The 27294-nt window shown below is 52.7% G+C and overlaps 1 protein-coding gene across 1 annotated transcript in view; it reads right to left on the minus strand.

The window, feature by feature from the left end:
* Nucleotides 1–150: 150 nt before the first annotated feature.
* The window catches only part of WDR90 (WD repeat domain 90), a 36609-nt gene continuing 9465 nt past the window's right edge, over nt 151–27294 (minus strand). The window contains exons 13-41 of the mRNA XM_058816106.1: nt 26831–26949; nt 26268–26423; nt 24317–24444; nt 22580–22696; nt 21464–21699; nt 19910–20049; nt 19290–19420; nt 17532–17662; nt 17013–17174; nt 16608–16736; nt 16098–16231; nt 15980–16017; nt 15462–15581; nt 14912–15091; nt 13441–13535; nt 12460–12562; nt 11723–11844; nt 10836–10992; nt 9444–9634; nt 9023–9191; nt 7226–7337; nt 6203–6374; nt 5493–5615; nt 5225–5411; nt 4666–4796; nt 2798–2941; nt 1612–1731; nt 1142–1226; nt 151–375 (exon numbers count right to left, since the gene is read on the minus strand). Coding sequence (XP_058672089.1) covers nt 218–375; nt 1142–1226; nt 1612–1731; nt 2798–2941; nt 4666–4796; nt 5225–5411; nt 5493–5615; nt 6203–6374; nt 7226–7337; nt 9023–9191; nt 9444–9634; nt 10836–10992; nt 11723–11844; nt 12460–12562; nt 13441–13535; nt 14912–15091; nt 15462–15581; nt 15980–16017; nt 16098–16231; nt 16608–16736; nt 17013–17174; nt 17532–17662; nt 19290–19420; nt 19910–20049; nt 21464–21699; nt 22580–22696; nt 24317–24444; nt 26268–26423; nt 26831–26949 — 3990 coding nt within the window. The 3' untranslated portion in view covers nt 151–217. The remainder of the gene's footprint in view (nt 376–1141; nt 1227–1611; nt 1732–2797; nt 2942–4665; nt 4797–5224; nt 5412–5492; nt 5616–6202; nt 6375–7225; nt 7338–9022; nt 9192–9443; nt 9635–10835; nt 10993–11722; nt 11845–12459; nt 12563–13440; nt 13536–14911; nt 15092–15461; nt 15582–15979; nt 16018–16097; nt 16232–16607; nt 16737–17012; nt 17175–17531; nt 17663–19289; nt 19421–19909; nt 20050–21463; nt 21700–22579; nt 22697–24316; nt 24445–26267; nt 26424–26830; nt 26950–27294) is intronic.

Genomic DNA, 27294 nt, shown 5'->3' on the forward strand with positions numbered 1-27294 from the left:
CAGACCTCCAGCCTTGGTCTTTGGATGGTTTATTAACGAAAACAAAACGTTCAACGGCAACAAACGGCGAACGGGGCCGTGACACACATTCCAGGCCCGGGCGGGGCCGCGGGCGGGCCAGCCGCTGCAGCCGTGGGGGAGCGGTTCGGGCCTGGCTGCGGCCGGAGCCGGGGCCTGTCCTGCTGGAGAAGCGTCGCTGGTGCGGGGCCAGCCCGGCTCAGGCGCCCGGCAGCTCCCACACGAGCACGGCGCTGTGCGAGGCCGTGAGGAGGCGGCGGCCCGAGGGCGCGAAGCGGCAGAGGTGCACGGTGTCGTCATGGCCGGCGTAGTCCTGAGGGGCCCCGGCGGGGCAGAGCTGCAGCCGCAGCAGCCGGTCTGGGGAGAGCAGCGGCTCAGGGCTGTGCCAGGAGCCTCCCACTGGCCCCCATCGCCCTCCAGACCATTCCCTGTCACTCACAGACCTTCTCCATCTCTAGTCACTTCCAGAAGCACCATCTGTGGTCACCTCCCACCCCCTTTTCATGTCCTGTTCTGGCCAGAAGCACCATTCCCTCTCAGCCTCCCTTCCCTGTCCTCTCCCAGCCAGAAGCACCATTCCCAGTCACTTCCAGCCCCTGTCCTTTCCCAGCCAGAAGCCCTACTTCCAGTCACCCCCTGTCCCTGTCCTTTCCCAGCCAGAAGCCATTTCCAGTCACCCCCAGCCCCTGTCCCTGTCCTTTCCCAGACATAAGCACCACTCCCAGTCACTCCCCAGGCTCCCTCCCCGCTGCCGAGCTGGAAGTTGAGCCGCTGAGCTGAGTGACAGGACAGACAGACCCAAACTGCTCCAGGACTGAGGTGCCCTTGCCAGGAGCAGGGTTCTGCCTGTACCCATGCTGTGGGAAGGTCCCTGCTGCCTCACAGGCTGCAGAAATGGAGACAGTCCAGAACCCCGGGAAGTCATTGCAGTGACAGACCCCGCCCATGGCCAAGAGGATTGACCTCATGCGTCTCATTTCTGACCCAGGAGCCTCCTGGAGGTTTCTCCTCTCCCTGGACTGTAGCTCCCAGGTTTGAGGACATGTCTCTTGTTTGGATGAATGAGGACACTTGTTTCCCCTCTGGCAGAAGAAGGAGTGGCCCAGGCACCCCCAGCACTCACCACTAAAGCCAAGAGCCATGAAAGGTGCAGCTGGGGACAGGCTGAGGGACGTGGCAAAGGCTGGCAGGGAGATCTTCCTGAGCACCTGCAGGCCAGCAAGAGAAACACGGGCAGCTCAAAGGGGAGGGCAGAGCCACAGCTGTGCAGCCACAGCCCTACGGAGGGTGATGGGGAGGCTGAGGGTGCACAGCTCCTAAAGCTGTCCCAGGCATCCAGGAGACAATGGAGAGAGTGTTGGATGTTCTGGAAGCAGCCACCTTCCTCTCGCTGGGATCAGGGACTGCCTGCCTGCCTGGATGCAGCTTGAGGCAGGAGCAGGGCTCTGCTGCTCACCTCGGCCACACTCGGGAGTTTCCAAAATGAAAATCTGTTCCCTGAGCGGCTGCCTGAGCCCACCCCACCCCTGGGACTGAGGGTAACACACAGGGCAGCCTCCCCTGTCCCCACTGCCCGTGGCAGGGGACAGGTACCTGTTTTTTCCTCAGGCTGTAGAACAAAGCTTCCTTCTGCAGCCCAAAGCCCACATAGACCAGGACACCATGTTCCCAAGGGCAGAACGCAGCCAGGCTGGGAGGGAGGCTGTCCAGACCCTGAAGAGGGAAACCAAAGGCAACAAAACAGGCTGGGTTCTCTTATTTGGATCAATGAGAGATAAAAGGAGAGCACAGAGGGACCCCAGGGCTGTGAGAGTTTGAGCAGTGAGACATGAGTATGGTGGAGGCTGCTTCCTCCCTCTTGCATTCCCATCTCTGGCTCAGGGAAAGCAAGGAACAACCACACCTTGCCATGGAAACCTGAAGCAAATCATTTAGTGTTGTAGGAGCAGGTCCCATGAGGCTCCAACAGGTTGAATTCCCACTGAGATATTACTGCTGCATGGGCTTGAAGCTGGGATTTGGTTATGAATCAGCTTAACACACGAAAACAGGGCCCAGGAGGCAGATCTTGAGCAGAGAATGCAAGATCAAACCTTCATGCTGCAGGGAGAGCTGTAGTGAGCTTCTTTCCAGAGCAAATCCATCTTTTTGGTAATAAATGGAAGAATTATTGACAGAGCCCAGGTGCTGTATGGACCCAGTCTGAGGCACTGCCTCTTTCCCCCCCAAAACCACCCAGCTCCCCTCTGTCTGCCAATGTCACCTGCACCAGGGACCAGCTCCATCCTCTCCAACCAACACAGATCCTCCTGCTTTTCCAGCAGGTGTCCTGCTGCCCAAACCCTGCCCCTGGGCTGGAGCCAGAGGCTTCTGCCAAGCAGCAGGGGCACACAGGGCTGAGTACTTGGCTCTGGGAAGCCATCACCATGCTCCTGGCTCAGAGCACTCACACTCAGGAGTGTCAGAATTAGCAGCAAGCTCATAATTAGCTCTCCCTCCTTCTCACTGCTGCCTGGGCTCTGCTTTGCTGCCACAGGGCTCTCAGCTCTTTGCAGGTGCAGTTTAGGGCTCCCATGCTTAAAGTCAGTGCTGCAGAGCAGTCTGGCCCTGCTACTTTATTTCCACACCCAAGAAGGTGCATTGGCAACACTCTGTGGGCTGGACTAACAGAGATGCCTTCCCTAAGCACACAGTCACTCTCAGAGCCTCCCTCCTCCATCTCTGCTGGTGCCCAGCCTCACACCAGGAGCAGGCAGGGCCTGGCAGGTGCCACACTCACCTCAGGGCCAGCAGGGGCTGGGAAGCTGAGCCAGTCAAGGAGCTCACACTTGTCCTGGAGCCAGTCGGAGCCCCAGACGCTGACGCGGCGGTCGGAGCTGGCTGCCAGCCACAGCTCCCCTCCTTCCACGCCGAGCTCGTGGTACTGGGGGCAGAAACACAGCCCTGTCCTGGTGAGCTCCCCTCCTTCTTATGGTATAGGGGGCAGAAACACAGCCCTGTCCTGGTGAGCTCCCCTCCTTCTTATGGTATAGGGGGCAGAAACACAGCCCTGTCCTGGTGAGCTCCCCTCCTTCCCATGGTACTGGGGGCAGAAACACAGCCCTGTCCTGGTGAGCTCCCCTCCTTCTCATGGTACTGGGGGCAGAAACACAGCCCTGTCCTGGTGAGCTCCCCTCCTTCCCATGGTACTGGGGGCAGAAACACAGCCCTGTCCTGGTGAGCTCCCCTCCTTCCACCCCGAGCTCCTGGTACTGGGAGCAGAAACACAGCCCTGTCCTAGTGAGCTCCCCTCCTTCTCATAGTACTGGGAGCAGAAACACAGCCCTGTCCTTGGTGCACAGAGGCTTTGAAGGAGGGGGACAGTAAAGAGTGGGACAGGAACTCATGGGAACATGGGGCTTGTGTTTAAGGGATGAAAGCCAGGATTAACCTCTGTTTGCAGCTGCTCCATCCCTGGAAGTGTCCAAAACCAGGCTGGACAGGGCTTGGAGCAACCTGGTCTAGTGAGAGGGGTCCCTGCACATGGCAGGGTGTTGCCACATTTCCCTTCACAGAGAAAAGCAAGGCACAATTCTTCCCAAGGATTTCTGAGATTCACATTCTCTGAACCTCAGAGAAAGGGAAAACACAATTCTTATCACTTGCTGTGCCTGTGTTTGTGCCAAAGCAGAATGCAATATGGAGATTGTTTAGCCAAAGTGAGGATGTTTTCTTTCCTTGGCCTATCAGGGCCAAGAGTGTGTGTGTGTGGGGAATGTTGGGTGACAGTCATGAGATTCAGTGCAGTGTGAGCAGGTGTGTGCAGAGTGAATGCTTGGCAGATTCAGTTTAGATGAAATGTATATAGTATAGTATAATAAAGTAATTAATTAGCCTTCTGATATCAATGGAGTCAGATGCATCATTCTCTCCCCTTTGTCAGAGTTACCTTTGATTTACAATAGCAGGGGGCTGGAAATGGATGGTTTTTAAGGCCCTTTCCAACCCAAATTCTGGTCTGAACAACTCAGTTCTCTTCATTGGGACACCCTGTGGATCTGCACATCTCCTAGGGGAGTTATTTCCAGTACCACGTGTCCCCTAACAACGTCCTTCACCTCCAATCAAGGAGGATTTCCTCAGTCTCAGATTACCAGGAAACACAGCCTTGCAGTGTAGATGATCTTAAAGCCTGAGAGCTTAGAGAAAACTATTCTCATTTCTGCTGTGCAAAGGGAAAAAATTCTCCATGAAGAGAAGGATAAAGGAGTATCAAACCATCCCACTGCTGCACAGCCAAGACTTCCCAGCTCAGAGGAACCAAAAACCCTTTTTGGGGGGCACAGGGTCTGCAGGCTGACAGCCTGGGCTGCTCCTGAGGGATGCTGCTCTCCAAGAGCCTGTGGCACAGGTTCATGTCACACCCATGTGCAGGGTGTCAACAGCTGCCACCAAAGGTCCCCCTGCAGGTACAGCCTCAACTCAGGCTGCACCTGCAATACATGGAGATTTATTCCACTGAATATACCCCTGGAAAAGCTGATCAGAACTTTCTGGAAGGGATGGAGGAAGACTTCCAAAGAGGAAAAGCAAGGGACACCAAAGCAAACTTGCTGACCAGAGCTGTGCAGTGACAGATGGGGACTGGGGTCACTCCTGAGGTCTCACCTGCTTCCTGGTGCACTGGAGAACAGTGATGGGGGAGCCTTTGTGGTCAGCCAGGACATGGATGGTCATTCCAGTGCGAGGGCTGCTGACAGCCACTATCCCATCCTTGCCCCCGGATAGGATCATTTCCCCTGGTGGCAGAGGAGAGGAAAGAATGGGACACTTCTTATAGGAGGAAAAAAAGAGGAGAAAGGTCCAAAGCTATGGAATATCAGTGTCCTGAAACACTGTGAAAGGCTGGGAACATCCCAGTCAAGGGCTGGGTGTGATGAGATGTCTCAGAGACACCCACTACACCTCAATACTGAAGAAGAGCCACAGCAGATCATAAAACAAAGGTGTTTGTTGTACCCAAACCCCTTGGCTATCCCAGAGCCAATGCACCTCCTGTGTCCCACCCAGCACATGCCCAGCTGGCAGACTCACCAGAGCTCACTGGGACAAGTTCTGTGGCTCTCCCTGGCCCTGGGGTTTTGGGAAGGGGGCCAGGACACAGAGCAGCACCAAGCCACATTCCCTGAGGTCCCATGTCCCCAGTGTCCCCCTCAGGCAGCCTCACCATCAGTGGAGTAGGTGACTGCTGTCAGAGCAGCGGCATGGGGGTGCATTTTCAGCTCCATCTCTGTCCTGGAGACACTGAACACACGGACAGTGCCATCACTGTACCCTGCCACCACGTGCTGGCTCTCGCCGGGACGAGGCCACACCCCAACGGGACGAGGCTTCCAGGCCAGGCACTGGCAGCTCTGCAAGGAAATTGGCACAGACCTGGTGACACAGGGGACACTTCCCTGTGCCAAGAGGAAGGGACTGATGTGATCCCTTACCTGGTTGAGCACCTGGAACTGCACCACCAGCTCGGTGCTGCCCAGAGCCCAGATCCTCACGCTGCCGTCCTCGCCGCACGTGGCACAGTGACTCTCGTCAGGACTGAAGCACACCTCAGTCACCTGCTCCAGGGAAAAGGCACACAGCAGGGCTCTAAGGGTGCCACAGCCCAGAGCACATCAGCTGCCCTGCCCCTTCATCCCCAGGATTGTGCTCATGGGACCCACCAGATGAGAGGGAACAAAAAAGATGGTGCAGAGCTTTGCTTTTGGGCTAACAGGACAAGAGAGAATGTCCCCAACTTGCACCAGGGAAGATTTATACTGAATATTAGAAAGAATTTCTTCACAGAAATGGTTGTAAAAGCACTGGCACAGGCTGCCTAGGGCAATGGTGGAGTCACCATATCCTAGAGTATTCAAAAATATTCACGATACCCAACAGTGTTCAAAAAATGTGTAGGTGTGGCATGTGAGGACATAGTTTAATGTCGTGGTGCTGGGTTGGTGCTTGAACTTGATGATCTTACAGGTCTTTTCCAATCTTATCAATCATGGCAAAGAGTAAACCAACCCCAAAGGTAGTCCAGGCAAGGTGCACTGCAAGCTGTCATAAAATACCTTCTCTCCCACCATTTGAACGCCTTTTTTCTGTAACAGAAAGAGACCCTGAAGCAACAGCAAAACTCAAAGCAGGCCCAGCCTCTGACCTTGCTCTTGTGGCCACTGATGAGTCGGATGCTGGTGCTCTCCAGCCAGTTGATGTACCACAGGGTCCCTGCCGTGGTGCCCACAATCCCCATCTCCAGGGAGTCATCAAAGGCTGCGCTCACAATGGTCCCATCCAGGGTGATCTCGTGCTCCAGCAGCACTGAGCCAGACCTGCAGGAAGGCAGGGTGGGAGAAGGACTGGCTCAGATGTTGGAACAGCCACTCTGCCTGCTTTAAATCCAACTTCCTAATGAGCCAGTTCAATGAGGGGCTTGTGTCCATGGAACAGTCACTGGGAGAGCTGGGGTTGTTCATCCTGGGAGCCCTCAGAGCCCCTTCCAGTGCCTAAAGGACTCCAGGAGAGCTGGAGAAGGACTTTGGACAGGAGCCTGGAGCGACAGGACAAGGGAGAGGGGTTTCCCACTGCCAGGGGACAGGGTTGGATGGGATATAGGGAAGGAATATTTTTTGTGAGGGTGGGCAGGCCCTGCACAGGGTGCCCAGAGCAGCTGTGGCTGCCCATGGATCCTGGCAGTGCCCAGGGCCAGGCTGAACATGGCTCGGAGCAACCTGGGATAGTGAAAAGTGTCCCTGCCCATGGCAGGGAGGGTTGGAATGGGATGGTCTTGAAGGTTCCTCCCCACCCAAACCATTCAATTTCTGTGATTTGTACTTAAACCATCTTTTTACAGGAAAGAAAAGAATAGGGCATGCAATAGCATGAGAGAAGAAACAAAGGCAATGTATTTTCCCTACTTCTCCTAAAGGAATTCCTACAAACCACAGACACAAACTTCAGGCACGATAAACACCCACTTCCACTATTAAGAGGGTTCAGCTACCTGTGGCAAAAATTCAGTCAAAAGATCCAGACAGAAAGAATCAGCAGTCACAGGATGCAGAGAAAAAGCTAAGGATGAAGAGCAGCAGGAGCAGCGTGGTTGCACGTGGTGTCTGTCTGCAAAAAGCCACCTCTCAGACAGGTCCTGGGGGCTGCCAGCTGAGAGACCATGAGCTCCTACCTGGCATTGGGCCCTTTCAGCCTCAGCTCCTGCACGCTGCCCACGGACCACAGGCGGATGCGCTTGGTGTTGCTGCCGCTGAGCAGGCGCTGGTGCCGGCACAGCAGCACCCCTGGGGAGGAGGAAGGGCACCTGTCAGTGTGCAGGGTCCCTGCTAGGTGTGCTGGGGGTAAGGTATGTGTGTATGCTGTCTGACAGCTGTCAGACATGGGGCAGGTATCCTCTGTTCACGGGGCAGTTTTATCTCTTCCACAACCAACTCTCTCTGCTGTCCATGGCCACTGAGTGTCCCTGCAGGGCTGATCCAATGCCAGCATCCCATGGGGAGATGCTGTGCCCAGGGGAGGAGCCAAGCATTCCTACCTGGATCCAATCTGAGCCTGGCACAGCACAGCAGCCTTTGCCCCCTGCACTGCCAGAGGAGCAGCTTTCTGCTGCCCTGCATGGCCAGAGGGAGCCCAGGCCCATCTGCAGCAGCCCTGGAGCTGCAGAGGAAAACTCCCCCCTTGTGCAGGATCCCTGCTGCAGCAGAGCCACAGCTGGCACTGCAGGAGGGCCATGGAATGAGACTGCTACCAGCACCCTGACCAAGAGAGTGTCAGCTCCTATTCTGACTCTGGCAGTTTTTTGTTTTCTGGGTTTTTTGTACTATGGCATTTGTATTTTTTAATTTTTCCTAGTAAAAAACCTGTTATTCCTATTCCCATATCTTTGCCTGGGAGCCTCTTAATTAAAAAGTTATAATAATTCAGAGGGAGGGGTTTCCATTTTCCATTTCAAGGAAGGCTCTTGCCTTCCTTAACAGACACCTGTCCATTCAAACCAAGACATGTGGGAATTGGAAAAAACTGAAACTTCCACAGACACTGAAGGGTTTGATTTGCAGCCTCGGGAGAAGCTTGCATTGATGTAAAAATACAATACACAGACATTAAGCAGAAAATTCAGAAACTTATGTTTCTATAGTTGTAAGTAAGAATATGCCTTAAGCGAGTAAGAAACTGTATGGGAAAGATGGTGAAGGGTTTATACTGTAGGGGTGAGGTTGTACAGAATAAGCTAAGAGTTTAGCAGTTACAACAGAAGCATCAGTGTGCATGTGAGACAGAAGCCTATTGGATAAAATATCTGCAGTGCAGTAGAAGTAAGTAAAGGTGATAGGTTAGAAAAGCAAAATAAACCCTGTGGCAACTGTCCATTGGGTTAGAAAGTTCTATATTGTCTTGTAACAAAGAACTTGTGACTACTTTGTGCTATGGCTGACTGCCTGCTCCTCTAAAATCTCATGGCCTCTGAGACTGATGTTTGTCTGAGCTGTAAATCATTTCAAGCCCAACAATGGTCTCATCCCTTTATTACAGGTGGTGACAATGATACCCTGTCATCATCCCTGGGTGCTCCTGACAGCCACTCAGGCAGCAAAGTGGGAAAGTTCTACAGCCCAGCACTGTTTTACAGACTAGAGGGCTGTGGGTGCTTTGGCACAGGCTGCCCAGAGCAGTGGTGGAGCCACCATCCCTGCAAGACTCAAACAGATTGTGGATGTGGTGCTCAGGGCTTTGTGCTGGACCTGGCAGTGCTGGGTCAGTGGCTGGACCTGATGATCTTAGAGAACTTTTCCAACATTAATGATTCTATAAAGCCCCCAGGAGACCCAGGTCACAGACCCATTGCCACCCCACCCATCTTGCATCCAACACAGCAAACTGGTTTCCAAGCACAGCTGAAATGGGAAGTGTGTGAGCTCAGGGCTCCTTTCCCAGCACGCTCCCCTTGCAGCCCTGGCACTGCACCCACCGATCTCGCCCTCATCAGCCTCCCACGTCATGAAGCAGGAATTGGTCTCTGTGTCCCACACACAGATCTGGCCTGAGTTGGTCCCAGTGTAAAGGAGAGCCTCAGCACCATAGCAGAGAGATGTCAGCTCCACCAGTCCCAGCACGTCCGGGGCAGGGGCACGATGAACCTGCCAGAGCATAAAAACCAGCAATGTCAAAGGCAATGAACTTAGAAAGTGCTTAGATGAATCAGGAGAAAAAACATCCTCCTCCCTTCAATTCCTGCAGTTAATTCCTCAATACAACCAAAAGCTGTTTGTGCACAGTCAATATCACCTCACTGAGAGAAATCATCAGCTCTCACAGAGCCCTCACCAGGAGCTTGGAAAATAAGTCAGAGATGCTGAAAATAAACCTTAAAAGGTAAAAGGAAGGTTTACCTTGAGTCTGACAGCAGCTTCCTGCTGCTCCAACACCCAGAATGTCACAGCTCCCCTCCCCACACAGGCAAGGTCTTGGTGAGAGAAAGGGCTAAAAGCCACATCGTGGAGAGGCTCTGAGATACAAGTGGACAGCACGAGCTCATAGGTGTGGGTGCTCCACAGAGCCATGGTCTGGTCACTGTAGTCCCCTAAGGAGAAAGGGAAAGAGAGCAGGAAGAACTCTGCTGCCTCAGGATGCTCACAAGCATCCACACAGCACACACACATCAGCTGTGCCACCCCTCATCCAGCTGTTGGCAGACAGCTGTTCCAAACACCATTCCAGGCATGGACACAGCTCCTCCTGTGCTCAGCACAAGCTGCACAACACGACAGATGCTTGCCCAAGTTAAGGACAGGCAGAACTGGCCCAGCACTTCACCCTGGAGATTGTGGCAAGGCTGTCCTGGCAGTGGAGTCACCTGGAGCAGCCAGGGCTGGGATTGGGCAGGCAGAGCAATGTCAGAGCAGTTTCCCCATCCTTGGGAGCCTCTGCACACCTTGGGAATGCCCCAAACTCTCCAGTGACTTGGGCACTCAGGGCTAACCCTGTCTTGACAAAGAACGGGATGTCACCTTTGCCAAGGTCCCAGCTGAGGTGGGAGCTGACCTCCATGGAGCCACCACAGCTGGGTGGGAGCAGAAGGCATTGACCTCAGTGATGGCAAAGCTCCTAAGCTTCCAGAGAGCTCAGGAGGACAGTGCTCTCCTGTTGCCTTTCCCAGGCTCCACAAGCTCTGTGGAGCTTTTCCCTCCCCTGCAGCCCAGACCAGAGCTGGAGGAGGAGAGCTCCTCTCCCACACTGCTCCCTGAAGAGCACAAAACTCCCTTTCTCTCCAGCAAAGCCTGCTTTTCTCTCCAAAGGCAACCTCACCAGCCTGGAGGGAGTGTATTGCCTGCTCCACAGGTCCCCTCTCATGCAAAACAAGAGCTTCCTAATTGCATGTTGTCCTTTAAATGTCCCCTGCCTGAACAAAACAGACAGCTTGAGCATCCATCCTGTGCTGGCATGGCTGCCTGGCAGGAGGCTCACAGTTGGGAGCCTGGCTACTTCTGTCCAAGTCCATCTAGGCAGCAATAACAAGTCCAGAAGAAGGTTTTTCCCTCTGCACACTATAAATAGTACCCACAAACCATTTGCAGGGGGTCTAAGAAGCACCAGTGAGTCAGGAGAAGAAAGCTCTAACTGCTGCATTCCCTGCTGTCCCAAGGATACCACAGCACAGCTTCCTACCCACGAGCCTGCTGCACATCTGGCAGGAGTTTGGTGCTCACAGCACCCTCCTGCCATGAGCTGTCTGCTCTGGGGTGTCTTTTTGCACCCACAGCTGCTGTGACAGGAGTGCTCACCTATGGTGACAAGGAATCTGTCATCCCAGGAGAACGCCATGGCTTGCACTTGTGTCTCGTGGTGGAACAGCTCTGCTGTGCAGGCCCCATCCTGGGTGCTCCAGATGCAGATCTGACAGTGGGAGTCTCCATTCTGCCCTGAGGCAGAGGCAAGAACCTAAGAGACAATGTGTAAGTAATTAGAGAATGTGTAATTAGAGAATGCTCGTTAGCCTTAACGGTTTTTTCAGTTATCTCACATTAAAGGGATGTGGCTGGCAAATGGATAATTCAGTGAGAAACAACCATTCAGTGATGGCAGGAGGGAAAGGCAGCATCACCCACAGGAAGAGAACAGCCTTTACAGAATCACTGAGGCTGGGAAAGATCTCCAAGATCACCAAGTCCAACCTGTGACTGATCCCCATGTTGTCACCCAGCCCAGGGCATGGAGTGCCACATCCAGCTCCTCCTTGGACACCTCCAGGGATGGGGACTTCACCACTCCTGAGCAGCCCCTTCCAATGCCTGACCACCCTTTCCATGGAGAAATTCTTCCTAATGTCCAGCCTGAACCTCCCCAGGCACAGCTTGAGGTCGTTCCCTCTCATCCTGTCCCTGTTCAGAGAGCACAGCCTGACCCCTGCCAGCTGTCCCCTGTTGTCAGGAGTTGTGGAGAGCCACAAGGGGCCCCCTGAACCTCCTTTTCTCCACATCAGCCTCGTGCTCCAGCCCCTTCCCCAGCTCTGTTCCTTTCTCTGGACATTCTCCAGCACAACAGAGAGCTGACTCCAAAACAATCTCCATAGCCTCCAGGCAGAAGGAGGAACAACAAAACGGATTTTAGGCTGTGGGACTGCAAAGCGACAGGGACAAGCCCTGTCCTGGGGCAGAGCAGCCCCTCCCACCTGGGCGTGGTGGCTGAGGGTGAGAGTGGAGATCTCCTCGGCGTGGCCCAGCCAGTGGCTCTGCGAGCCCGAGTGCAGGTCTTCAACCACGATGACGCAGCCACAGGAGTAGGCGAAGAAGCCTGGCAGAGGAGGGGGAGGAGAGGGGATGTTTTCATGGAAAGGCTGCACATCCAGCCCCCACCACAGCCCACGTGGAAAATGCTATGATTCATTAATACGTAAAAGCTGAGCCTTTGATGCAGCTCAGCAGCAGCAGGTTGGGAGCGGGGTGAAATCTCACTTTCCCTAACCTGAGTGAAGCAGAGCTGCTGGCCACCATTCCAGCTAGAGAAAGGAGGCAGGATGGGCTTTGGGAGCTCCCCTCCTGCTCTGTTCACTCAACAGCTGGAGTCTGAGTCTGTCCCACCAACTAAAGCTTGCCAACAGCAAGGAGCTACTGGATTTTACCAGCACAAAGAACCTCTGTGTTCAAGCAAAGATCCCCATCTAACAGTCGGATCATAACCTCACTCAGTACACACCCCTAGAATCACAGAACAGAATCACACACGAGTTGGGTTGGAAGGGAGCTTAAACTCCTCTCCTTCCACCTCCTGCCACGGGCAGGGACACCTTCCACCATCCCAGGCTGCTCCAAGTCCTGTCCAACCTGGCACTGGGCACTTCAGGGATCCTGAGGCAGCCACAGCTGCTCTGGCAACACATCCCAGCCCTGCAGAGCATTCCCAGTGTACCTGTATCTGGGTTCCACACCATATTCCCTCTGCCATTCCCATTGTAGCCGATCACTGCTTTCAGCTTCAGCACCTCACTGCCCGCTGGAGGAGACACGAAACTCTGCAAGAAAAACAGACACTGGCTTAAAATAATCTCTGGAAGAATGGTCTGGTCAGATGCATCAACACCCACACAGGAAAAAGTGAGTGTCCTCAAACACATCCCACACAGATCCATGCCAACACTCACACAATTCCATAACGGAAGAGACAAATAACATTCTATAACAAAAGAGGCACTGCCCCAGCACAGCCAGGCACAGATGCTTTTAGATAGGGCACAAAACAGGCTGGCAGCAAATGCCCAGCCAAGGAGCAGCTGCTAATCCTGCTGGGAAAGAGTTCCATGGGTTTGGATGCAGATATTTCAACAGGAAGAGAACTGGGAGAAAAATGCTGCCAGGTGGAGGGACAGAGGAGAGGAGTGGGGATGAAATCTGGATGTAGCTGTTCTCCCAGCACTAGCAGCAGAGCTTAGGGAAGGGCTGAGTTAAGTTTCTGTTTTATCCCTGCTGTGTTTGTTAACAGAGCAGGAGCTGTGCTGTGTCTCTCCTCACTACGCTCCATGGATTTGCCTTCCCCATCTGCTCTGCCAATGCAGCTGCTCACAAATATGGGAGCACAATGAATCACTCCATTGCTCACTCGTCTTTCACTCTCAATAGCACATGCCATTTCCACTCCTTTTGAATAAAAATGTATGCAGATTTGGGCAACACAAAAAGAGTTGAGCACAACTCACTTTTTACTAGTCTGGGAAGAGTTACATGTAGAAGAGAACAGGGAATTAACATTAGGATTTCTGTGCTGAACATCAGCCTAGAGGCATAGTTCCCAAATTGCTTTCCAACAGAGAACAAAATGGAAACAATTTGGAAAATCCACCTACCCCAGCCCCAAAATGCCTGTTCTCCACCAGGTAACCAGCAAAACTCTCACCTGGGGGAGCACTGATGCCTTGAAGCGAGGGGTGAAATGCCGGTAGGAATCTGGGCGGATGCAACATTTGGGAGTTCTGGTTCCCTTCCTGGGCTCTGCCACACAAAGGAGAAAATGGTACCTATGGGATGCTGCTCCTGGGAAGGGTTTGGGAGCAGCAGCCAGGCTGTGGCTTGCTTATATTCAGGTGCTGTGCATGTGTGAACACGCACGAGGCAAAAAGCAAACTGCAGTGTCACATGTGTGACACATACATAATGCATACACATTTACATATGTGTGACACATATACATATGCCAAGTGGGAAGGGACCCACAAGGATCCAACCCCTGGCCCTGCACAGACACCCCAACAATCCCACCCTGCACCTCAGAGCATCATCCCAGCGTTCCTGGAGCTCTGGCAGCCATGCCCATTTCCTGGGGAGCCTGTTCAATCAATGCCCTCTGGGGAAAGAACCTATTCCTTATATCCAGCCTGACCATCCCTGACTCAGCTCCAGCCATTCCCTGGAGTTCTCAGTTCCTTTCCCACTTGTAGCAATGTATCTGAACAACTTAGACTACAGTGTGCACCAGTCATTTCACTTGTAACTGTTCTTACCATAATTTTCTCAAAGTTCTCTAAAATTCAAAGTTACTATGATATAAACTGTATCAAAATAAGAAAGAAGTAACTAAAAAACTGAATTCCAAGACCACAAAGAACTGTAAACCACCTAAACTATAACCAATCACATATTCTTAAAAGTACATACAAAACACATAGACAAACAAAAACATCAATTAAAAAAATGTAATCAGTAGAGTTAGAATATATAAATAAGTACTTAATGTAAACAATAAACAGCTTCTACTTAATCATATTAATTAGTTATCCAAGAATCCTAAATTTCCCACACCACACTGCAAGCAGCCTAAGGACAGCCACACCTTGTGCTGTGGGATCCCTGTGAAACCACGAGCCCCACAGCTCCAGCACTGGGGGCAGTTTTATCCTGAGGCTTTCCAACAAGTCCTGCAGGGGCTGAGCACTGGCAGCTGCCTGCTCCTGGCAGGCTGCCACACACCACTGCAGCTCCCAGGCTGTGCAGCTATTAATAGAGCCATTGGGAGCTTTAATTGCAGCTGGATTTAATGGGACGTGCCACTCAGAGCTGACACGGGCTCCAGGCTGAAGGCAGGCTTCTGGTGTGCCCAGAAGCAGCAGCAGGGAAAGAGCCAGAAAAACGAGCAGATTTAGGGATCAATGTGAGTCCCCCTCAATACTGAGTGCCCTTGGAAGGTCACGACCAAGGGAAAACTCCTTAGGAACACATTGCAGCCTTTCACCTCACAGCTCAGGGCACGTGGCTGGGTCTCTCTGCTCCATAATAATAATAATCATGTTCTTTCTTTGGTTTTGGGGGATAGACCAAGCTGCCATGCAGGCCTGCAGCTCTGTACAAACCTGCAATACCCCTGGATTTACCGTTTGCTGCTTTTTCAGGAGACCTCGAGCTCTCCTGCCTCACTCTGGGCCTCACAACAGGCTCCTCATTCCCATCTGATTCCACCACAATGACTGAGGCATCTCTGTGCTCATTTGCCACCTTCCTGCTGCTGCCTGGCAGTTCTGCTTCCTCCTCCCTGTCCGACTCAGAGGAAATACCTGGGGAGAGAAATCAGGGGGAAGATGGAGCCACCCATGTCCTTCAGGACCACTTCACGTGTGCCTGACCCCTGCTCTGTGGAACAGCTCAGCTGTTAGAGTGGAGGGAAAAGCAGACAATTCCTACAGGAATGACCAACAAGGTGTTTAGCACAGTCAGAGAGGCTGTGCCAGCACCTCAGTGTGTGGAGGAGAGCAGAGGATAAAGGGGTGCTGAACCCCAGTAAAGCCGAGCTTAGGGGAAGGAATTGCAGACTGGTCTGCCAGAAGGGGTCACAGGTAGGGATGGCTCCAAGGATGCTGCTGAACTAGGCAAGTTTTTCCTAAAACGAGGTTAATTTTCCCCTTTCCTGCAAGGAGTTCCTCTTACTTTGAAACCCTGCTGGGTGGACAGAGCTGATATCCAAACATGGTGGGGAGGAGAGCAGTGGAAGAGGCACTGTCTGCCGAGGGGTCTCAGAGCCATCCTTGGGCTTCTCAGAGCTTCTGTCTGGGAAAGAAAAGGGCTTGGTGTCACTTCCTTCAGCCCATGCTCCTCTCATCCTTCTGGATGGTGACACCTCAGCTTCCATAGAAACCACTTCTCTGTGTTTTAAGAAAGAGAGGGACAGAGAGAGAGGGGCAATAAGGGAGAAAGAAGACAGAGGAGATGGAGGCAGAGAAAGACAGAAGGCAAAAGCTGAAAATCTACCAGAAAGCCCAGAGTGACTCTGCTCAGAACATCCCCACCTAGGCAGACTGAGAGGTGCTGCCAATTAATTTGAGATTGTCCCTCAAGGCTAATTAGCTGGTTTGCCCCCCACTACATGACCCCCTCAGGGAAGGAACATCCCCCCAGATCCTTCTGGGAAAGCTGCCAGCACAACTCATGGGAAGAGGCAAACTCACCTGAGCCCAGCACCAGAGTGGACACAGGGGAACGAGCCCTGGGAAGGGGAGGAGACTGGAGTCACACAGGGAAGGGGCAGGGACAGGGGACACACACAGGCACTGCCAGCACCATTACCTGCCTGGGGATGACTTGACTGGAGGTGGAGCCAGGAAATCCCAGAGGAAGATGGCATCCCCAATGCTGATGACGTGCTCTTGGTCTGGGGTGAAGGCGACCTGGTGTACAGGCTCTGAGTGCCCGATGAACACCTGGGAGAGAGCAGGGCTGATCAACCCAGGGCAGACCTCCAACACACTCACTCAGGGAAGGAAGCAAAAGCTGAAGAGTCCAAAGTCTTATCCTATCTCTGAAGCTTTGGGTGAACCATTTTCCTCTCCATTTTCTCTCTCTGTCCCTAACACAGAGCTATACCTACCTCTGTCCATTGCAGAGGCTCTCACTGGGGTGCTCTGGCAGCCCTAGCCTGTGCCCACTGCTGGGCACAGTGTGGGATCAGGGTTGCATTTCTCTGCTGGGCAAACTGGGACTGGGGACACTGGGCCAGGTCATAGAGAGCCCATTTGCTGCTCTCTTCCCTGGGGACTCACAATGCAGCACCACCCCCTTCCCCCGGGTGGGCAGTACCTGGAAGTTGATGGTGAAGCGCATCCTGTAGTCCCACACCTTGATGACCTTGTCGCCAGCAGTCAGCAGGTACTGGCCATCCTTGCTCAGTGCCAATGAGGAACAGCTCAGCTTGTGCACAGGGGACACCTGAGGACAAGAAATGGCACCAGCAGCCTTAGCTGAGCTGGTTCATATCCTTATTTACACTTCAGCAAGAGAACAGCAGTGTGACAGTGTGGAAAACAAGGACAAGCTCAGGCTCACCCTGAGCACAAGCACACTGGGACAGCTGCAGGCTTCTCACTTGTGCTTCTTTGAAGCCTGTGAGCTCCAGGAAGAGTTTTTCTCTCATTTAACCTCCCAGAAAGACAAGAAGTGCCCAGCCCCCACAGGAGACCTGGGGGATGAATTTCAGTGTCCTACCTCTCGCACCAGCCGCCCGGTTTTTGCATCAAGCACAAGGATTTTATTGGAAGAAGTGGACACCAGGAGCTCTCCCTGAGGCACAGGACCAAAGCAGACCTTCACTGCAGAGTCCAGGATGGTGCTGTGCAGGTCCAGGATGCTGATGTCCACCCTCAGCAGCTGTGGAACAAAGAGCCGCTGAACAACACTGCAAGAGCCCCAGGATTGCTCCTAATACTAAGCTATGGAGCCCCCTGGACCCTTCCCTTCCACTTAACAAGGGGCTGCAGGTCCAGACAATGCCCAGGATAGCAGGTCAAGAGAGAGGTGAGAGCTGACAGCCTCCACAGCACACCCCAAATTATCTTTCTAACAGAGAACGAAGGCAGAGGAGAAGAAACCTTGAATGTGTTATTTCTGTCTCACAGAAGGGAAAACAGGGAGCTCACTGTCAGCCCTGATCCACCTCCCTGGCTGCTGCCTGGGGGTTCCCAGGGGACAGCCCTGTCCCCAGAGTGAGGGGACTCTGCTGGGTACCTCATCGAGTGAGCAGGCCTCCATCACTGTCACCACGTACTTGGAGGGCCCCACGAAGGCCAGCAGGCGACTGTCCCCACTGAGCACCAGGGTGTCCACGCCACCGCCACCATCCCGGGCCACCACATTGCCTGGGGGACACAGCAAGGCAGTGAGCAGCAGCAAAGCCCACTCTGATGGTGCTGCTCAGCAGCAGCTTGAGAAAAAAGCAACCTGTGCTTCTAGGAGATGCTGCAAATTTTATTTACACGCCCAGAATGTGCAGTGAACCACCTCAAAAACAAGGTTGAGATGTACAGCTTGTTGCCTGAGTGAACATGCAGTGTTTTCAAGGAGAGCAGAACAAAGTCAAAGGAATAAAATAGATTTCAGGACTTATTTTTTAGTGTTACAAGGGGCTGTGATGAGGAGCTCTGTGAGATCTCAGCTGCAGCCTGGGCATCTGAACCCAGAGCAGAATGAGGTCAGTGCTCACCACCACCACACTGATGTCAGTCCACAGGGCAGAGAGACCCAGAGGTCTGAAAATCACAGAAATTACAGCAATTCTCTGTATTTATTCCATGACCATAATTGCACTGCTCTGTCCCTGGAACGTGACCAGGCAGCAAACACAGTTTCAGAGCAGAGGCACCACGTGAAGGTCCAGCTGCAGCACTGACACCAAACCTGGGTGATTTTAGATTAATTCCCTGATTCTTCCAATCCCTGTTCCTTCTCCTGCACACCTCCTGGGGCAGGTTCCTCCTCTTTGTGCAGTATTACACTGTATAAAAATCAGACTTCCCCTTCCCTGCCCAAGCTTGTGCTGTCACAACTCATTTCCAAAGTGTACATTAAATGTGACACTAATTTTTCCAAACTGCCTTGCCCCTGCCCTGCCTCCAGCTCTCCACCAGCTCCATTCACCAGCACAGAGCAGCTCTGCTGCAGGCAGGATTAGGGCAACAATCCACTTCAAACAAATTAAATTGCACATGTACAGAATGGAAAGAGTCAGGGCTTGGGCATGAATAAATCTCTGTGACCCCAGCACATTAATGAAATCATCAGAGCAGCAGGATGAGAGGGTTTGAACCAGGACAGGTAGGGAAGGGCTGGCAGTCACTGGGGTTTGCTCACACAGAAGGTACAAACAAATCACAGAATTATTGAGGTTGGGAAAGCCCCCTAAGATCATCAAGTCCACTAAAACATGCCCCCAGGTGCCACATCCACATCTTTTATATCCTTCCAGGGATGGTGACTCCACCACTGCCTAGGGCAGCTGTGCCAGTGCCTGACCACCCTTCCAATGAAGAAATTTTCCCATGATCAAATCTAAACCTCCTCTGGCACAATTTGAGGCCATTTCTCTTTGTCCTGTCCCTGTTCCCTGGAGCAGAGCCCAACCCCCCTGGCTGTCCCCTCCTGTCAGGAGCTGTGCAGAGCCACAAGGTCCCCCCTGAGCCTCCTTTTCTCCAGGCTGAGCCCCTTCCCAGCTCCCTCAGCCCCTCCTGGTGCTCCAGCCCCTTCCCAGCTCTGTTCCCCTCTCTGGACACACTCCAGCCCCTCAGTGTCTACCTTGTGAAGGGCCCAGAAGTGCCCCCAGGACTGGAGGTACCTCAGCAAAGCCCAGAGCAGGGGTAAATGCCAAAGCTCAGAAAGTTCATTGGGAAATATCACTCCAAGCAGGCTGAGCTTGGGCTGGCTCTGGCATCAGCATGTCTGTGCTAATACAGAAAAAGAAGAAAGGCAATCCCAACCCCAGGGTCTTACCCAGGACTCTCAGAACCTGGATTTTCTGTGCCACAAGTCTGTACAGAGCCAGAGTTCCCTGCAGGCAGGAGCTGAACATCAAATTGCCATCAGGAGAGAAGGTCAGCCCTGTGACTGCAGTGCGGTGCTGCCTGAGGGGGCAGAAAACATGGAAAAAGGGAAGAGAAAAAGGAATCACAGACAGAGGGAACAGTGGTGATGTTGAGTGTAACACTGTGAAGAACCCAAGAGGATAAATTAACCAGGACCCTGCTGTGCTCACCCCTGCAGCATCCCAGGACAAACAACACTCTGACTGTCACAAAACCAAGCAGTGAGTGCAGGCTCCAGCCTGGATGGAACCTGCTCCCTTTTCCCTTGGAGCATCCTCCAAACCCCACACTGAGGCTCACAAGGGCTCCCTGCCCAGCACTTTCCTACTGCTGTCCACTGGGAAATCACAAAGAAAGCCCTCATAGCTTTCACAGCTTGGGCTTTCACCACCCAGAGCCTTGGCACAGCAGATCTGCCCCAAGCCCACCCAGCTGGGACCTGAGGCTTGTGGAGCTCCATGAGTGTCACTGTGGCTGTCTCATCACCAGGACACCCAGTCAGACCCCTGGAGCTCCCACTCCACTCACTTGTGCTCCAGCAGGAGGTCAGAGGCAGCCAGGTTGAAGATCCTCACCACCCCGCTGTCGAAGCCACAGGCCAGCATCTTCCAGAAGGGGTGGAAGGCCACAGTACAGGGAGTCTCCTCTGCAGCTGAGAAGTCATACAGCTGCAGGGAAGAGACACCACAGGCACGAAGTTGGAGAGCACTGGAGCTGCAGCTGGACCCAACAACTGATCAGCCTCACATCTCCACCACGAGCATGTCCCTGCTCCTGCCTGGATGGATCCAAATCCCACTGAAGTCCTGGGTCTTTGGGCACTCAGATAAAGCCCTTGGGTGTTATGGTTTGTGCTAATAAGCAATCTTCAAAAGATGGAGGAAAGGGAAATAGTTGTGTCCAACAATACCTCATATCGGTGATATTTTTGCCTGACGTCCGGGAGGAATGATGAGGAGGACTTTATCTTATTAGAAGGCTAATGAATTACTTTATTATACTATTTTATATTATATTAGACTACATCACATTACATTTAAACTGAATTTGTACAAGTACTTAACTGCTTAGAATTTTGTGACTGTCTGCTGACTGACAGTCTGCACACTCGCCTGGCCCTGACAGGCCAAGGACACAAACCACCATCACTGTGGGTAAACAATTCTATATTGTATTTCACTTTGGCACCACACAGGAGCAGCCAATGAGATAAGAATTGTTTTGATCATACTTTTCTCTGCTTCTCTCAGGTTCAGAAAATGTGAATTCCACAACCTCTGTACTTCCAAAGGGTCTCTTGCCCACGGTACCCCTCACGCTTCAGGGAGGGCTCCTGAACTGTGGGGATTTGATAATTGCACCAAACAGAGACCAGGGAGACTCTTAATAACCCTGAGACACCACCTCCTGTAAGAGCCTAAATGAGAGATGCAGGACTCCAGGCAGCTCTCTAAAACGCAGTTTATTCCATCCAAGAGGTTACAGCAGCCCAGGGTGGTGGGTGACAGAGCTGTGCCCACAGCTGTCAGCTGCAGCTGCAGGCAGGCCTGGAGACCCTTTGGTTTTGGTTACACTGCATTATAGACTTTTCTTTGCTGAGCATCTTAATACAGCAGAACCAATCTATACCTTAACTTTTATCTATAGCCTATCATAACTACTATAATTACCATATTCATGTTACTATTCTCCAGTCACTAAAAGTCAGTACATTACAGTTTGAGCTAGAAGTTGTTTTTCAGTTTTTTCGCAGTGGAAAATTCTGAGACCTTTTTTCTACTTGCAGCTTTGCTGCCTTGTTTGCCTGTGCTCTCTTTCTGCTTGGTAAAAACATCTTGTTTGAGGTGGGCTTATCCTTTGTTCTAAGTCATAAAAACCCTTTCTAACTAACACACCCTTTGCCTCCTTGGTTATCCAGTGAGACTGGCTCAGCAATTCTTTTCTTCTATATCAAAACTTGCTTCCATCTCTATTCCATCAGACCCTACATTGAAAAATCTTTCTGCTAAGCATACACATATCTGTGAGACTTCCTTGTCAAACTTCCATCCTTCCTAACAACCTGCCTCTTGTGTCACCCACCTGCTGCCTGGAGGCGAGGTCCCACACTCGGATGGTGCTGTCCTGGGCCACTGTTGCCATGTGCCCCCCCTTGCCCTGCAGGGAGAAGCCCAGCACGGAGCCCCCGTGGGAGCGCATCAGCGTGCTGTAGTCCCGGGCCTGCACGTCCAGGTAGCCCAGGCTCCCAGCAGCTGTTGTGGAGAGCACTTTGTGGCCATCTGGGCTGATGCAGACGCAACTCACTGAAGCCTCATGCTCTGGGGAAAGACACAGGAGTCAATAAATCCTCTGGGAAAGGAGCAGCTGGAACATAGCTACAGACTGTGGCAGTGTTCGCAGGGGTCCCAGGATGAGGGAAGAGACAAGGATCTGACTCCATGTTTCAGAAGGCTTGATTTATTATTTTATGATATATATTATATTAAAACTATACTAAAATAATATAAGAAAGGATTTCATCAGAAGGCTAGCAAACAAAGGAAGAAAAATGAAATAATAACAAAATCCTGTGACTGACTGAGACAGTCTGGACAGCTGGACTATGATTGGCCATTAATTAGAAACAACCACATGAGACCAATCACAGATGCATTCCACAGCAGCAGATAATCAATGTTTACTTTTTGTTTCTGAGGCCTCTCAGCTTCTCAGGAGAAAAAATCCTAAGGAAAGGATTTTTCATAAAACATGCCTGTGACACAGACCCACATTAAGGAAAGCAATGCCCATGACTCAAAGACTGAATGCTTGCAGGTGTGAGTTGTGACAGATTAGAGATTAGTCTCTGCCCTTCCTAGCATCCCTGGGCTCTGCTGTAATGGTGATTGTTTCAAAAACAATCAAGGACTGCTCGACTTCTCCCCTAATTTTTCATGGACAGATGAGCTGTGGCTAGAAGGGGACAGAAATCAAGATGGCAAGTCTGCTCTCTCCCAGGAGATCCTGCCTTTCTGCTATGAGTTACAAGAATAAACATGAATAATTGCCACTGAAGACTTCCAAGGCAGTGAGCCCTGGAGGCAGCACACATCACACAGCCCTGACTCATGAGGATTGCTGTGGGAGCTGTGGCAGTGGAGCTCTGGATCTGCAGCAGGACATGTGCAGCTCAGAAGCTCCACTCCCACCTCTACTCACCTGCCTCCAGGACAGCAGCTGAGAAGTCCAGCAGCCACAGCCTCACGTAGCCATCCTCTGATCCCGTGGCACAGAAGCTCGAGGACATGCTGATACTGTTTATAGCAATCCCAGGGCCTGGAAACCCAAAAAGCAACAGCTCCTTATACAGGTGAAACAAGAAATCCCAACCTGAGAGGGGCCCATCCAAGAGTTGAGGCTGGTAGCCCACCCACACCCAGCTGAGCCTGAGGAGGATGCAGGAACCCCACAGTGACTGGCAGAACAGGCTGAGGGGTCTCAGCCAGCCCTTCTCAGGGCTCCAAACTCCTCTTTACCAGAGTGAAACTCTTGCCAGGCACAGAAGATTCCTACCTCTGCTATATTTTTGCCTCAAACAGGATCCTATAGTAAAGGATATCCCAGATTAACTGCCTGAGGTACAAGCCCTTTCACTGCCCTGTCCCAAAGTCTCTCTGCAGAAGGGAGATACAAATCCACAGACTGGGAGTTTTTGATTCATAGAATCATTAAGGTTGGAAAACATCATTGAGCCCAACCATTATCCCCCCACCAGCCCATGTCCCCAGGTGCCACACTCAGGTGCCACCAGAGGCTTTTTGAACATTTTCAGGGATAGAATGGGCAGCTTGTTCCAAAGCCTTACCACACTTTCAGTCAAGAAATTTTCCCCAATATCCAACCTAAATCAGGTCTAAAGGCTATAAGTCAGAGCCAGCACTGAGACCAGGAGGCACCAAGGACTTTGTTTCATCTCCTCCTGGGCCCTTTCCTGCCCATGAAGTGAGAACTGCAGTTGCTTGCCTCTCAAAGGCCACGTTATAGATTGATTAGCTCAATTTGCCAAAGCAAACTATGCACTAAGTTTTAAGATATCAGAGCAATCACACTTGAAAGTGAATTCTTCCTGCTGCTCAAGTTAATGGAAGAGCTGAAAGTTGGTCTACTTAATGTAGAGCAACAAAGATTCCCCGAACGCTCTGCGGCAGCTGAATAATGAAAAAATCCCCAAATTCATCTTTTTCGTTAATCTTAGTTCTTTTTCCATCTCTCCATTAAGCCTTCCATCAGCAAATGAAGACCTTGTCTCATGTTTCTAAAAGTAGTGTTTCTCTGAAAGTGCAATCAGCATTTAAAATGCTAAAATCTTTCCTAAAACGATACTTTGCTGTACTAAGGAAGGTTATTTGTAGTCCTTAAGAGACAATGATCTAAACAACCTCAAAATAATCCTTCAGCAGTAGGTAAAAGAGCTGGCTGGTTTGAGCAGATTTCTGACCCCTGTGGTGGTGGAGGTGGTCACTGGTTGGTGGTCCCCCTCTCTCTGCCTGCTCCTGCTCCCACCTGAGCTGTTCCTGCTCCCACCTGAGCTGCTCCTGTTCCCACCTGAGTGTTCCCTGCCTGCTCCTGCTCCCACCTGAGCTGTTCCTTACCTGCTCCTACCTGAGTTGCTCCTGTTCCCTGCCTGCTCCTGCTCCCTCCTGAGTGTTCCCTGCCTGCTCCTGCTCCCAACCTAAGCTGCTTCTGTTCCCACCTGAGTGTTCCTTGCCTGCTCCTGCTCCCACCTGGGCTGTTCCTGCTCCCTGCCTGCTCCTGCTCCCACCTGAGCTGCTCCCTGCCTGCTCCTGCTCCCACCTGAGCTGTTCTCTGCTTGTTCCTGCTCCCACCTGAGCTGTTCTCTGCCTGTTCCTGCTCCCACCTGAGCTGCTCCTGTTCCCTGCCTGTTGCTGTTCCCACCTGAGCTGCTCCCTGCCTGTTCCTGCCCGTCCTCCTGGGGCTGTGCAGGCAGCAGGCGCCGTGCACTCTGCACACAGACGTTCTTGTAGTCCACCTCCAGCACGTGGCCACTCCTGCTGCACACAAAGCTGTGGAAAAAAAAACAGGAGAGATTTGCTTTTAATAAAAAACCACTTTGGTTTACTTTGTTTGTGTAAAGCAATCCTGGCTCACAAGAAATATAAGGGGTCAACAAGGTGTCCAAGTGTTCCACACACCTTCAAAGAAGTCAGAGCTTCCTATTTAGTTTCCTGACCCTTTGGAATGGAAATTAGCAAAAGAGCTAAAAGCTTGCCATAAACTCCAGAAAGGAGGCTCCCTCTGCCACAGGCTGGCTGAGCTGACAGCTCTGCTTTGTGGGACAACATGGGGTGGCAACAAAGGCTTTGATGATTAAAATAAAACAACAAAGCGTGTGTCTGTATGCAAGAGGATGTGTGCCAGGCTCCTCCCGCTGACCCAGGAATCCAACAGAGAGCTTCAGGTGGGGAGAGAGTCACTAAATATGGCACAACAGCGGCATGGCAAGAGGAAAGAGGCTGTTCTGTGAGCAGCCAAAGCCCTTTTGGGAGGTGACACGTGCTAAGTGGGGAGAGCCTGTCCCAGCTCCAGAGGGCAGCTGCATTTTGAGGGAGAAGCCCAGCACAGTGCCGTAGTGGAGGGGGAAGGAGAATGCTAACAGGGAGAGCTGCAGAGCTCCCTCCTCTGGGCTGCCAGTAACAGGTGACAGTGACAGGCTGTAAGAGACGTCTAAAGTTTCCCTCATGGTCTGAAGTTCCCTCATTTGCCTCACGACCATCACAAAGACAGAGACCAAGACCCTATGGACCCTGACTGGAGTTCTGGCCTGGTTGAGGTGGATGCACACAGCCCCTCACAGGGCACACAGAGTCCCTCACAGGAGCTCACACACACACACAGCCCCTCACAGGGCACACACACACACAGCCCCTCACAGGGCACACACACACACACACACACAGCCCCTCACAGGTCACACACACACAGAGCCCCTCACAGGTCACAAACACACAGAGCCCCTCACAGGGCACACGCACACAGAGCCCCTCACAGGGCACACACACACACACAGAGCCCCTCACAGGGCACACACACACACACAGAGCCCCTCACAGGGCACACGCACACAGAGTCCCTCACAGGGCACACACACACACAGCCCCTCACAGGTCACACACACACACAGCCCCTCACAGGTCACACACACACACACACACACACACAGCCCCTCACAGGGCACACACACACAGCCCCTCACAGGGCACACACACACATACACAGCCCCTCACAGGGCACACACACACATACACAGCCCCTCACAGGGCACACACACACACACAGCCCCTCACAGGGCACACACACACAGCCCCTCACAGGGCACACACACAGCCCCTCACAGGGCACACACACACAGCCCCTCACAGGGCACACACACACACACACACACAGCCCCTCACAGGGCACACACACACAGCCCCTCACAGGGCACACACACACAGCCCCTCACAGGGCACACACACACACACACACACAGCCCCTCACAGGGCACACACACACACACACACACAGCCCCTCACAGGGCACACACACACATACACAGCCCCTCACAGGGCACACACACACACACACACACACAGCCCCTCACAGGGCACACACACACACACACACACAGCCCCTCACAGGGCACACACACACAGCCCCTCACAGGGCACACACACAGCCCCTCACAGGGCACACACACACACACACACACACACACACAGCCCCTCACAGGGCACACACACACAGCCCCTCACAGGGCACACACACACACACAGCCCCTCACAGGGCACACACACACACACAGCCCCTCACAGGGCACACACACACACAGCCCCTCACAGCCCCTTACAGTGCACGGTCCTCTGGCTCCTGCTGGGGCCCCTCCTCGAAGGCCAGGTCGGTGAACTCCAGGGCGTGGTACTCGCCCAGGGGGACGGGACACGAGCGCAGGGCCCCGCTCCGCAATCGCCACAGCCTGATGTTGTCCCGGCCACACGACACCATCCTGTGCAGGGAGACACGGCCTGAGCACCAGGGCAGGGCTCCACGGGCCCCTGAGGGCAGGGCAGTGTCCCAAGGGCTGCTGACAGCAAGGACTGAGAGCAGGAATGGCAACCAATGGCTGCAGCACCACAATTCTCCCCCAGCCGTGCCAGAGTTATCAAATAAAAGGGGTTTGGGGTGAAGGGACCTTAAAGCTCATCTCATTCCAACCCTGCCATGGGGACACCTTCCATTGTCCCAGGCTGTCCCAAGCCCTGTCCAGCCTGGCCTTAGGCACTGCCAGGAATCCAGGGGCAGCCACAGCTGCTCTGGGCACCCTGTGCCAGGGCTCACTCCACCCTCAGAGGGAACAATTCCTGCCCAATATCTAAGAATCAATACTTTCAATTTCTTTTCCTGGCACACTACCTGGTATCATCAAAGAAAGCAATCTTCATGGCCTGGATGTCCACATCTGTGTGTGCTTTGGCCAGCACAGTCACGCCTCCACCACGGGTCACCTGAGCAGTGTTCCACACCACCACCATCTGAAACAAAAAAAATGTGATGGGAGAGCTGCTCAAAACCTTGGCAGCACAAGAGCTTTTAATCCCACAGCTGCTCCAGAGCTGGGCACAAAGTATTGATAACAGAGCTGGAGCAGGGAAATAAAACCCATTGCACAGAGGGTTTAGGACAGTCCAACAGCTTTGCAAAGCTTCATGGCAATATCCTTTTCTGCAATCCATAATTACAGGTTCTAAATCCCAGGGCTGCCTGGCAACAGGGCTCAGACTTGGAGAGAAAATCCACAGAGCAGTGGGAACTCTGCCTGCTGGGATATAGGAGCAGTCCCAGGGCTGGGGGAGCAGGAGGCAGCACGTGCCCACTGC

Source organism: Ammospiza caudacuta, chromosome 17 (genome assembly GCF_027887145.1).
Source record: "Ammospiza caudacuta isolate bAmmCau1 chromosome 17, bAmmCau1.pri, whole genome shotgun sequence".
Lineage (NCBI taxonomy): Eukaryota > Metazoa > Chordata > Aves > Passeriformes > Passerellidae > Ammospiza > Ammospiza caudacuta.